The sequence below is a fragment of the Lolium perenne genome, chromosome 7, assembly GCF_019359855.2.
Source record: "Lolium perenne isolate Kyuss_39 chromosome 7, Kyuss_2.0, whole genome shotgun sequence".
In the NCBI taxonomy this organism is placed as follows: domain Eukaryota; kingdom Viridiplantae; phylum Streptophyta; class Magnoliopsida; order Poales; family Poaceae; genus Lolium; species Lolium perenne.
Genome location: NC_067250.2, coordinates 143,971,745 through 143,985,291, shown reverse-complemented (window position 1 = coordinate 143,985,291; position 13,547 = coordinate 143,971,745). Strand labels below are relative to the sequence as shown.

Sequence of the window (13,547 nt, the reverse complement as noted above, 5' to 3'; positions counted from 1 at the left end):
ATGATGAGAACATTAGGGTGGAAAAAAATGCTGCAGTGCAACTATTTGCTCACCTCTTCTGTGTGATTGCCGGTCAGATGGTGTTTTATAAACATGTCAACTTGCGAAGGTTCAGAAATGAACAATGATAAATTAACCCTGAAGCAAGTTTTCAACTGCAAAAGGAAGAATATCAGTACAAAAATTAATTTAAGGGACATTTAGCTGAGAGATGAAAAAACAATACACGAAATGTAAAATTAGAATGACGAAAACGTACCGGTAAGGCACCAAATGAACCATCACTATGTGTGTCCAAATCACATACAATGGTGATCATCTTGTTTGTCCAAACCGAACAACGAGTTCCATCCTGTGGAACATCTAGAGCGTCTGTTTCCAATGAATCAACATATAGGACCTGCAAAGCACATTCAGAAAAGAAAAATCGTCTAAGTGTTGTCCTCAACATGATTAAGATAGAGGTTAAGATACGAAAAGAATACTGACCATGAGATAAGGCATACAAGCCTTGAACCAATTCTTCTTATCCTTTGCACTTGCAGTCTGGCATAAGATGTCAACAATAAACTGAGCCCATTTCAAAGTACCTATGGCTTGTATATTCACAACTGACGGATAACATTTAGGACTAACTTTTATCCCAGTAATAGGAGCAAAGACTGAGCTAATAAGGAATATTACAAATTTCCTCATGTATGAATCATCTGCAGGATATTCTGGACCAAGCTCCTTCTCGACAGTTGAAACATTTGGGTGTACTCCATTGTGAATACCAAACATCTTCAAAACCAAACAAGTGGCGTCAACGTTTGGGTGATAAGGAACATCAGCGCTGCCAACAGGGACACCTAAAACTCTGACAACCGACTCAGCATTGACTGGGATTATTCCTCTTCCTCCAAAATCCAGACAGCATCTTACAGGATCAAAACAAGACATTAGGAAGCGGCAAAGCTCCGGCACAAGCTTGGAACACTTCATCTGAGCAATGTCAGCAAAAACTGATGTAGAAATCAATTCCTTCTGTTCTGGGGTCATGCCCTTCCAGACACGAACAATCTTCATAGGAGATGAACGATTGAACAGAGAACTCTGACAAAAACAGCAAAAGAAAAGTAGTGAACCCTGTCAGACCTATGACTAATTAACAAATTTTCAATCCAACATAATCATAGAGAATCAAAAAGATTATGGATGGAGAAGTACCTGGTTTTTCTTCTTAGTAACAACCATCCCCTCTTGATCATTATCCTCATCAACATGTTTATCATCGACAGCGACATCAACAGCTATATCTTCCAGATCAGCAGATGGCAAAGATGCACTTGGCATGTCTCCAACAACATCTGTCTTTGGTATCACCCCTGTTTCATCACCTCCATCACCCTGCACAGTTGCTTTTAAGTGCAATTTGTTCCTCATTCTGTTGTACTTTGATTTCTCAGGTTTTGAACTCTTTGGAGTATGTTCAGGTCTCTACAAAAAAGAAGATGTAACTGTTTAGTCATCTGGGTAAGCTGTGATAGGGAAAAACCATCATGGAGTGAAAGCACACATGATATGATAGGCAAAACATTCATACCATGATTGGTAGAAATGACTGGAAATGATTACACCTGCAAAAACATTAAAAATAATTATGAAAAATACATTATATAGTGCCATATACATTTTGCATGCACTGGATAAAAAAAATACAACATAAGCATCAGAAAAGTAAAAAAGCAAATGTATATAGTTACTATTTTTTACATCCTAAAAGTAAAAAAGCGAAGCAATATGTCAAAACATATGCATACATAAACAACAAGTATATGGCAATTATATGACAATTTTTAACATTATACAACACATTTGCATGGACATGAACATTGTATAGGATGTATATATCATGAATTCCTATGACTGCCATCATACTGCATGGTTTGAAAAAAAGAATAAGTCATATAGAACAAATGTTACATGCAATTCACATAATTTGCAAAAAAAATTACTATATGAAGAACCTCAGCAAATAAATACTACATCCTGCAAACAATTACTACATCTTGTAGAAAATCATCTACGAGGTTCAGCAACTACAAGTCACATGGCGTGTATAGAAAAATACATCCAACAAAGCATTCACATATTACTGCTAAAATAGACCAAGGATGTATAAACAACAAAAAATGAAGCAAACAAACTACATCCACCTCCTCTGTGCCTAAAACAGATGATATCATGGAAAATCGACCTCCTCTGTGCCTAAAACAGATGATCACATGGCGTGTGTAGAACAATAAATCCAACAGAGCATTTACAAATTACTGATAAATAGACCAAGGATGTATAAACAACAAAAAATGAAGCAAACAAACTACATCCACCTCCTCTGTGCCTAAAAACAGTTGATATCATGGAAAATCGAAAAACCTAGCGCATCCAGGAACGTAAGTAAAACGCGAAGAATCATCTAATTGGAGGCAACAGCACGTATGATACTTCGATTGACTCCTAAGTGGAGGAGAAGAAGCTTAAACAAGGGGAAATCGACCTACATAACGAGCGAAATCGAACCCAAAAATCAACAGTAAAAAAGCATGGACGAAGAACTCACCGACGGGGATGCTCTCCTTCGACGATGTACTCCACGGACCGGTCGGATTTGCGGCCCCCGCACCGCCGCGCCGCCGCCCAGCCGCCGATCGAACCACCAAGCGCCGCGCCGCAGCGCCGCCGAGCGAAACCTCCAAGCGCCGCGCCGCACCGGAACGCCTCGATCTGCTTCTCCGCACCGACCGAGCTGCTACACGACTCGACAATCAGATGCTACTACACGATTTGGTAGGGGAACTCGCCGCCGACGAGCCAGATACGGCGGTGGAGATCGGGAGCGGAAGGATTGGGGCGGAGACGGTGAAGAGACGAGACGCGACGGGGAAGAATGAGGAGGAAACGGCTCTCTCGACGATAAAAGAAAAAAAAAGCCACGTTTTGGACGTTAGCGGGGGGAGAATCTGGGACGCACGATTTCAATCGGACGGAGCGGACGGGGGAGCACCGTGTAAGACTACATAGTGTCATAGCATGTAATAGAAATTGGGATCGCAAAACCAGTAATTCCAAACTTCAAAGTACTTCAATATGTAAATAAACTCTTGATAGTACACACAACACAAGCCGATATAGCTTATTCAGTGAAGCAAATTCTCATAAATTTTGCAAATTTACTAGACAAGAAAGCTACTACCTCCTCCTACTACTAGCTGGCAAATTAATACAGCGACTCCTCGTCCAATGTAGCTTCGACATCCGCCGCGGCCTTCAGCTCCAGATGCCCCTCCGGCGGTTTCACCTGCTGCGCCCGTGGCACCGGCTCTTCGAAGCTCCCACCCTGCTTGAACTTCTGAGCAAAGTACTCGTACTTCAGCACGTCTAGATCGCTGACGCTCCGCCTGGCGTGCTCCATAGCCCCCAATAAGTGCTTCCTGGTCATCTCCGCGTCGGCCATGGCCAGGGCCTTTCCAACAAGCGTGCTCTTCTGGATGACCTCGCGTATCGCGAGCTTGCAGGCGCGCTGGCATATCTCCGTGATGTCTGCGCCGCTGTACCCGGCCGTGGAGCGGGCCAGGTCCGGGAGGTTGACGCGGCGAGAGAGAGGGGTCCGGCGCAGGCACGACTTGAAGATCTGCAAACGCGACGGCTCGTCGGGGAGCGGGATGTAGATGAGCTGGTCGAGCCGCCCCGGCCGGAGCAGGGCCGGGTCGATGATGTCCGGCCTGTTGGTGGCCCCGATGACGAACACCGTCTTCTTGGCGTTGATCCCGTCCATCTCCGTCAGCAGCTGGTTTAGGACCCGGTCCGATGTGCCACCTGCGTCTCCGACGTTGTTGCCGCGCTTTACGGCGATCGAGTCGAGCTCGTCAAAGAAGAGGACGCACGGCGCCGACTGGCGCGCCTTGTCGAACAGGTCCCGGACGTTGGACTCGCTCTCGCCGAACCACATGGTGAGCAGCTCGGGCCCCTTGACGCTGATGAAGTTGGCATTGCACTCCCTGGCGATGGCCTTGGCCAGAAGCGTCTTGCCGCAGCCCGGCGGGCCGTAGAAGAGCACGCCCTTTGACGGCTCCATGCCGAACATCTCGAACATCTCCGGGTGCTCCACCGGGTACTGCACCGTCTCCTGGAGCTCCAGCTTGACGTCCTCCAGGCCGCCCACGTCCTCCCACGTCACCTTGGGGACCTCCACCAGGCCGGTCTCGCGTAGCGCCGAGGGCTTGGTCACCTCCATGGCGTGCTTGAGGTCGCCCATGGTGATGGACATGGAGTTGAGCACCTCCACGTCGATGGTGTCGTCCTCAAGATCGATCACGTCCATCTTCTGGCGGATGCACTGGAAGGCAGCCTCTGAGCAGAGCGCCGCGAGGTCGGCGCCGACGAAGCCGTGCGTGTCCTTGCCGATGCGCTCGAGGTCGACGTCATCCGCGAGGGGCATGTTCTTGGAGTGGATGCGGAGGATCTCGAGGCGGCCGACCTCGTCGGGCACGCCGATGTCAATCTCCTTGTCAAAGCGGCCGAAGCGGCGGAGCGCTGGGTCGAGGCTGTTGGGGCGGTTGGTGGCGCCGATGACCATAACCTGCGCGCGCTGGCGGAGGCCGTCCATGAGCGTGAGAAGCTGCGACACGATGCGGCGCTCCACCTCGCCGTGCGTCTTCTCGCGGTTGGGCGCGATGGCGTTGATCTCGTCCATGAAGATGATGGACGGCGACTTGGCCTCGGCCTCCTCGAAAACCTTGCGCAGGTTGGCCTCGCTCTGGCCGGCCATGGCGGACATGATCTCCGGTCCGTTGACGACGAGGAAGTGGGCGCCGGACTCGGAGGCGATGGCACGCGCGAGAAGCGTCTTTCCTGTGCCGGGCGGGCCGTAGAGCAGGATCCCCTTGGGGGGCTTGACGCCGAGCGTGTGGAACAGCTTGGGGTGGCGCAGCGGCAGCTCGACCATCTCGCGGATCTGCGCGAGCTGCTTGCGGACGCCGCCGACGTCGTCGTAGCCCGGGCCGTCGAGCCTCTCCTCCTCCTCCCGCCTGAGGGGGTCCTGGAGGTACATCTCCGTCTGGTCCGTGACGATGACGAACTCGTCGGGGGCCGTGTCGACGATCTTGAACTCCACGGCGTGCAAGTGGCCGTGCACCTTGAAGCGATCGCCCTTGCGCACCGGCCGCAGCTGGCCCTTGAAGTAGGCTGCATCGATCGATCATGTCAGAACGAATTAAGCAAATTACGAATCAAAGATCAAGTAATTAATCGATGGATGGTAGTAGTGTACTCCATGAGCATGTGTATATACTTACGTGTCAGGTAGGCCTCAAACAGGTTGCCGCTGATGCCTTCAACGGAGTCCTCGAAGGGGCTGCAGGCGATCTTGGTGGCCTGCTTGATGTTGGCGCAGGGGTTGACGGTGACGAGGTCGCTGAGGTGCAGCCGGAGGTTGCCGCGGACGACGCGGTTGAGCCGCGCCATGCCGTCCGGGCACGTGTCGTCCTTCCTCGCGTAGCACACCGTCTCGCGCCTGCGCTTGCCGCGGAGCGTCACCGCGTCGCCCTCGAACAGGTTCAGCGCCTCCATGGTGGCGAGGCTCAGCGCCACCGCCGAGCTGTCCACGGCCACGCCGCCCTCGGCGTCGTCCACGACGAGGCGGTTCGGCGACCTCTTCTTGCTGGGCTCCAGGATCGCCGTGCTGTAGTCCCGCTTGCCGGCGACCCCTTGATCAAGATCCATGGTGCGTAGCAGCAGGATTGCCTCGATCGATCAAGTTTCTGCCGATCTAGACGATCAACTCGATCGAATCGGGCTTCTGCGCTTTGCTGGAATCGTCTCTGCCGTCTAGGTATTTTGCATTCAGATCTCTACTACGTACGTGATATGGAGACGCCCCGGCGCGGTGAATATACCTAGCGTGCGCTGACGGGCCCGCTACGGAAAATGCCGGCAGTATACGTATCCGTGGCGGATTCCGATCCGAACTCAAGAGTCGGTTCCTACAAAAAAAAAAAGGACCGCCTTTTGAAAATAAGTAGTCGGTTCCTTTTTTTTTTTAGGGAGAAAATAAGTCGGTTCCTAATTATACCGGTCTCTATTTGGCACTTGTACGAGCGAGCTACCAGGTCCGTTACGCTAGCCCAATACTAGGGACCCTTTTGGTAACCTGGATCAAAATTTTGCACCACTGCGTCAGTGAGAAGAAATGTTACATACGGGTTATGTGCTGGAAAAGTCACACTATTCGGTAGTCTAGAAACCACTTTCTGCACTGGAGAGAAGACAACCCCCATTGTTTGGTTGCTCGCATGCTCTTTCGAGCCTCACCTATATGGCAATATGGTGACCTTATCTCACCCATCACAATCATCGGTACGTCGTCGACCATGAAGCCAGCCACCACCATGGCACCGCCGTTCACAAGCATCACCATGTCGCCGACTACGAAGACGAACACCACCATGACATCGCCGTTCACGCCCGTCGCAAGCATCACCATGTTGCCGACCACGAAGCTGAATACCACCATGACACCATCGGTCACACGGATCACCACGTCGTCGACCACGAAGAGGAACACCACCATGACACCGCCGGTCATGCCAGTCACAAGCATCACCATGTCCCCGACCACGAAGACGAACGCCACCTTGACACCGTTGTTCACGCCTGTCACAAGCATCACCATGTCGCCGAACACGAAACTGAATACCACCATGACACCGCCGGTCACGTCGATCACAAGCATCACCACGTCGCCGATCACGAAGACGAACATCACCATGCCGCCACCACCATGGATTATCACCACTCACTTGTCACCTATCATAACCACGTCGCCACCCATGAAGACGCCAAGTGAGAAGTTGAGCAAAAGTACTCCAAAATATAGTCACACATGTACGAATTACAGTATACTAGCGAGTCATTCAATTATCCATCTGTCCACTGAAACAAAAACCTTTCAACACGAAATCATGCGAAATGGTGAGGTGAACCTACTCTTCAAAGGAAATTTCAAAAGCTTGAGCGTGTGTGACGAATTTAGCAAAATTCGCTCAAAACTTCATACACGAAATTAACAATTCACGACTGACGAAACTAGAAATCGATTGCCGGAATTGATTCATATCATCGACACACCTTTTTTCATGTACAACTTATTTTAATTTGAAGTATGGTTGTGTTGATTTGAAGAGATGGTGTGTGGAGTAGTTTAAGAGAGAATTAGCGTAACTGAGTCCACCTGCAGAGATTACATCTGTCGAGCAGATGAGTGGAAAGAACGGGACAGGCCTGGTAGAAAAGGCTAATTTGGGATTCGTCTGATCCGAGAATGCTTTAAGAACTGTGCGATGAATGAGCCCAGCCAATCAAACAATCCCTTTTTCTTCTTAGCCCATGCAAAAAAGAGGTTCCCTGACTACCAAACATGCCCTAGTTTGCATACGATCTGCGACCGTTTCCTTCTCGTTTGTGCTGGCTTTGTTCTTGTCGGTGAAGGATCAATATCTCGAGGCTGAAGCTTCTCTCACAGTGGAGAACATGCCTAATGTCGCGGGCCGTAAGCCCCTTTTGTCGCGGACGGCCAGCCGCGACAATGGAGGCGGGACAAAAGGTCCACCATTTTGTCGCGGGTCGCTTACCACCCGCGACATATGGGCCACCACGTGGCAGGCGCGGGGCGACCAGGGGACACACCCTTTTGTCGCGGGCGGTATTACCACCCGCGAAAAAACGACCTCTACGTGGCGCGCGCAGAACGCTGCTGCTTTAGGGTTTGAGGGGTGCAGCCCCCCCCCCCCCCCCCCGCCACCGCCCCCCTTTTATTTCATTTTTTAATTTTAAAATAAAAGTTGCATATATTTGTACGCTACTACAAGTTGTACACGTTCATTCGTTATATATAGATCGAGCAAACAAATATTGGAAGCAAAAGTCTATTCGTAGATTCCCCTTACACATATACATGAAGCTCACTACTACCGGGACTAAAGCCCGTCGTCTATTAGAACTATTACATGGGGATCATTTGTTGCGCCTATTTGGACTAAACAAACCGTTGTCGTCTATTACTTCTTTCATCAGAAGTCCCGCCAGTTCCTTTGTAATTCCTAGTATGTGTTCGTGTGGTTGGAGCTTCTCCCGCACGAAGTCAACCTATATAGGAAAATGAGATGAATATGACTATATCAATCTTGATAACGAAATATTGACGATAATAAATTAAAGTTGTGAATGTTATTGCTTACGTTGAATCTATTATCGTTGTGCTTCTTAGTGGTTAACATGCGAATGGACTCGCAAACGTAGTATCCACATAGATTCGTCCCCTGTGGCTGCTGGGTGCACGGTACAAGAGTAAATGTTAACTTCTCTGCGAAGTTACCCTCAATATTCTTCTTGAAAGCTTTTCAAACCCTGCCAGGCAAAAGAATGATTGAATTAGTGGATAATTAATTGATATCTCACGAAACATATAGTGCGGCAATGATTGAAATTACGTCTAGAGGATCTTCTGCAAGCCGCGGAACCCGTTCAGGCCTCTACTCAATGGGTCCCTTATTTCAACTATTCCCTTATCAACTTGAATGTTTAGCAGAATCCAGTGAAAACTGCACATGTTTATATATATATATATATATATATAGGACATATTCATGTTACACCCGGGTGTAGTTACTCCCACCTGTGTTTCACACAATCTAGGTAGTATCTATCATACCGAAAAGTATATACATGTAGTATGAAGTATATAAGAATATTTTAGTAGTATATATACTACTTTGTAGGTAGTATGTACACTTTTTTACGTACACTATTTCTTTACGTATAAATATTCATGTATTTTATATATATAGTGCAAACTATGGGTGTATTTAATTTTTTTTACCAAAGTTGGTATGGAGTATCTTAGATATAGTGTACGAACATGCTCAAACCAATAAAGTATGTTATATACTTCTGTATGGTAGTATATGAGACGTGTGTGTAGTTACACCCAGGAGTACGAAGTATTTATCCTATATATATATACATCATGAATTACACTTAACATCGAGTAAGAAAAATTGAATGTGCATAACAGATCAGTAAGACTCTCACTTGTAGTTGTAAGAAAACAATATTGAATCACAGAAGCTTTGTTCCGCTATAAACCTTAGTAGGTTTCCCCCCGTTTCTTCGACTTTATTCTTTACCTTGTCATGATGTACTTTATCTGGGTCAACAAACCCAATATTGAACATCTTATTACTTTTGCATTCACTGATCTTCAGTCTGCATAAGAGAACACATAAGATATAATGAGTATATGCAATGAACATGAACAACTGAATGAACATGAACTTATATGTAGTTAACAACTTACAAGCAGTAGCAACTCATGAGAGATTTGTCGAGGGCGTATAAATTGAATAACGGCCAGAGTTCATTCATCTCAATATGGATCTCCTCATTTCGGAAGTAAGAGCATCTCCACTGGCGCCCCCGATAGCGGCCCCGATAGCAGTTTGGGGGCCGGGAGCCAAAATGGGCTCGCACCGGCGTGCCCCAAACGGCACCAGCGATTTTTGGAGCCCAATAGAAGCGCCGGCAACCTCGTGTCAGCCCCTTCGCCAAGGGAACGAATCGGGCGCGCCGGCGCCTCGCGAGGCAGAAAATTTTGGGTGTGGGAGTCGCCTGTCAGCCAAACAACCCAAAAGTCGACGCCATCGGGGAGTGACGGGGCCGACGCATCAGCGGCTCATTCAATTTTAACCTAACCGTAGCCAACCTCGCGATGGGAGTTAATTGGGGCGCAGCGGTGGTGCAGTTTCCGCAGACGCGCAGCGAACCGTCCCGTTGCGCACGCCTTGCTCTTCGTGCCACCATTAATGAGCGCCACCGCTCCCCCGCTCCCCCGCCTCCCTCCGGCCTATAAAAAGGGCCGCCTCTCATCGTCCCTCTCACACACAAACCCTAGCGCCTCTCTCCCCAACCCTAGCTGCCACCATCTGAAAAGACGACGCCATGTCTGGTCGAGGCCGAGGTCAGGGCCGTGGTCGTGGCGCGCTGTGGCCGCGGCAGAGGAGCACGCACGCCGTCGCCTCCCACGCCGTCGTCTTCATCGTCGGAGATGGACGAGGAAGGGCCCGTGCTATTCGAGTTCATCCTCGTCCTCAAGGGCGACCCACGCGACATCTAGAGGCTGCCGGACACCTTCGCCGACTACGTCGCCGGCGACGACTGCCCGGGCAAGCTGCATATGCGGGAGCATTCGTGCGGCTACTACCGGTGGATCGTCGACGTGATCTACGACGCGCGCGGCAAGATGTACCTCCACATCGGCTGGGAGAAGTTCGCGCACCACCACAGCCTCCAAGCTGGCTTCGTGCTCGTGTTCTCCTACTTCGGTGATAGGGACATGAGCGTCATGGTGTTCGACGAGATGCATTGCCGCCGGAACTACCACGTCGACAACGCTGAGGAGGACGACGACTGAGTGTTGTTTCTTCGCAGCGAACATCGAAGAACCAACAGGGGCACCCTCGCTAGCTGGATTTTCCAGTTTGGGTGACTGGGTGTGCCCTCGAGTGTTCTTTCTTGGCAACGAACACACGAAACCTGCGATGACCGGCCTAGTTAGGTTTAGTTTTTTTTGCAATGTTTTATATTTGTGTCCACCATGGTTCAAACTATGTATTAGTTTATGGAAAACCATGTTCCAAACTATATCTTCATGTAAACCACGTTCCCAATTATGTATTAGTTTGTGGAATAAAATATTTCTTATTAAATTTTCTATGCATTTACTAATAAATTTAATCCAGAAAATCTATCGGGGGCGCCGGTGTGGAAACGGCTTCCCCAAATAGAGGATGCAGTGCCGGCGCCCCTGCCGGCGCCTATTTGGGGGCTACCTGATGTAGCCCTACCCAAGGTTGACACTACATGAAGACCGACAAGCCCTCCTCGTGGCCCAATGACACGAGCTCGAGCACAAGCCATACACCAAGAGGTGAATTCGCTCCTTTCCACGTATACATTTGATACCTCCTTGGATGCCTTGCTACTTCATGCAAATACCCTATGTTCAATCAGGTACATCGACCAAGACGCGAGCCATGGAGACCAAGCCAATGGAGAGGGAGCTGGAAATGATGAAGATGGAGCTACAGCGCCTAGGCCGGAACTTCCGCCCCCCAGGACTTCCGGCCAGATGCCTTCCAGATGCCTTCCAGCGCCCAGGGAAATGGATCCAACCGGAACTTCCGCCCCGAGGGACCGGAACTTCCGCCCACCGGAACTTCCGCCCAAGTTCCGCCCTAGTTCCGAAATTGCGCCAAAACGCCCCTGGATGTTACTGCAAGGAAATTGGCCATTTCCGGAACTAGGCCGGAAGCTGGCCGGAACTTCCCCCGACCGGAACTTCCGGCCTCCAGGACCGGAACTTCCGCCCATGACCGGAAATTCCGCCCAGGATGGCCGGAACTTCCGCCCTGTCGAACTTCAGCACAACATCACTTTTCAGCGTGTAACTTATCCCCTCGCCCACCAACTATAAATAGCCATGTTGGCTCAGATCTGAGATTAGACTTGATGTGAAATTAAACTTGAGCTTTGCTCACCCTTGTGGGAATCCTACCTAGATCTTGGATCTTGTACCCACCCGGGCTCCTTATCGACTCGTGAAGATCTCTTTGGTGACTTCTACCGTTTGTTGATCTTTTGTTTGCACTTCTACCTATTTTGTCTTTTGCTTGCACTTCTATCAACCTTCCTGTCTTTTCGCCCTTCTAGATCTCTCGGGATTCGATTCGTCGATCTCTTTGCGGGACTTCTACCGGAAGGTCTTTTCCTGCAACTTCTATCGAGTTGGTGGTTTGGGCCAACGAGGGAAAACCGATATGTGTGCGTGTGTGTTTTGTATCCCCACGATTCCCCTCCGCGTTCTTCGTGTTCATCGCGTTCCTCCACCTCCCCCACGAATTCCACCCAAATCCGTGAAGATCGGGCACATCCTTGGGCTTAGCCTATATCATATGGTATCAGCAGCTCTTTGGTTGCCACGGATTTGACCCCCACAACGCCCAATTCCACCAATTTCGCCCAAAAAAATTCCCAAAAAATAGCCCCAAATTGGCCTTGGTTGGATCTCGCGATTTGTTGAGTTTTTGGTGGTTTTGGTCCAATAGAAACTTGTCTTTGGTGTTGATCTGCAATTCCCCCACCTCCCCACAGCTTTTAGTGCCAAATTTTCCTCGAATTTGAAGGATTTCGGACCGAATTTCCGCCCAAATCGACGAACAGCCCGCAGATCTGATTGCGACAGGAAGTTCCGCCCGGCAGGACCGGAAGTTCCGCCCGGGACCGGAAGTACCGCCCCCAGTGACCGGAAGTTCCGCCCGACCGAAATTTTGACAGCAACCTTCGTTTTTCGTTTTGGCACTAACCCCCTTGCGTTTGGACTTCGGTTTGAGTGCCATTTCAGCTACCACAAAGCTTCCGCAACATCGACAACGACGACGGCACCCCGAGGATCCAAGCGGTTCATTTGACACCTCCACCACCATCGCAAGTTCAAGATCGTCGGCCACCATCATCAAGTGGTATAACTTGCTCCTAACTTGTAGCCCTAGCCTCTTTTGCGTACATTTCCTATCGAGAGTGGCTTTCTAGTGTTGCGAAGCATTGCGCAAGCGTCCCGACCGTGAGGGTGTGCGTGTGTTGAGCAAAGCTACGAAGCAAGCTCATGTGAAAAGATAAGCAAAAGAAGTGTGACATACTTACATAGATAGTAGTATCCTTGCATAGTGAGAAAAAGAAAGAAAAATACAAAAAAAAAGAGTGTGGGTGACACCTATACACAAAAGAGTCCAAAGCTTATAAGCAAAAGAGAGAAAAGAGAAGAGAGGCGTCTTGCGCAAATCTTGTTGCTTCTCAATTTTGCAACCAAGCCACGGTCTCTCTTGCGTTAGCGTGACACCGAGCTAGTAGTCTTCGTTAGGACCATTTTTGTTCATGCTCACAAGTCGCGCTAACCCCATTTTGTCCCACGCATGTGTTCCACCTTGTGTATGCCTTTTGTGATCACCGCCTTTGACTTGTGACTTTTGGATCTTACCCACTTTTGACAATAGACTTTTCGTTTGGTTCTTCCATTTGGCTTTCCACATTCATACCTAACACCATATAGAGTTTTTGGTTTTGTGTGTGTGTATACATATCGGTTGTCCTCCGCCTTGAAACACCTTTTCGATTTTGGTTTGCAAGTTTTGACACTTTTGGTAGTCTTTCCTAACCACAAACCACATAGTTCTTGTTTTAGTTTTAACCATGTCTAGTGGAGAAGGGAACCAACTACCGATGACGCGTCACCAACATTGGATAGGTACTCAAGCCGTCAACAAGAGTATCCATGACCTCACGGCAACGATTGATGAGACCGTCGCACGCTATGAAGAACGAGCTCAAGTGCAAAGGATAGATCTCAATAACCAAGTTCAAGACCTCCGTGAGAAAATGGAAGATCAAGACAAGGG

At 49.2% G+C, this 13,547-nt stretch overlaps 1 protein-coding gene across 1 annotated transcript; it reads right to left on the bottom strand.

Annotated features, from left to right (window-relative positions):
* Positions 1–3,243: 3,243 nt before the first annotated feature.
* Positions 3,244–5,963, bottom strand: LOC127318659 (cell division cycle protein 48 homolog). Its single transcript, XM_071823417.1, has 2 exons — positions 5,337–5,963; positions 3,244–5,226 (listed from the first exon to the last, which is right to left on the bottom strand). Exons 1-2 carry the CDS (start codon positions 5,761–5,763, stop codon positions 3,260–3,262), a joined length of 2,394 nt encoding a protein of 797 aa, XP_071679518.1. The 5' UTR covers positions 5,764–5,963; the 3' UTR covers positions 3,244–3,259.
* Positions 5,964–13,547: the final 7,584 nt, after the last annotated feature.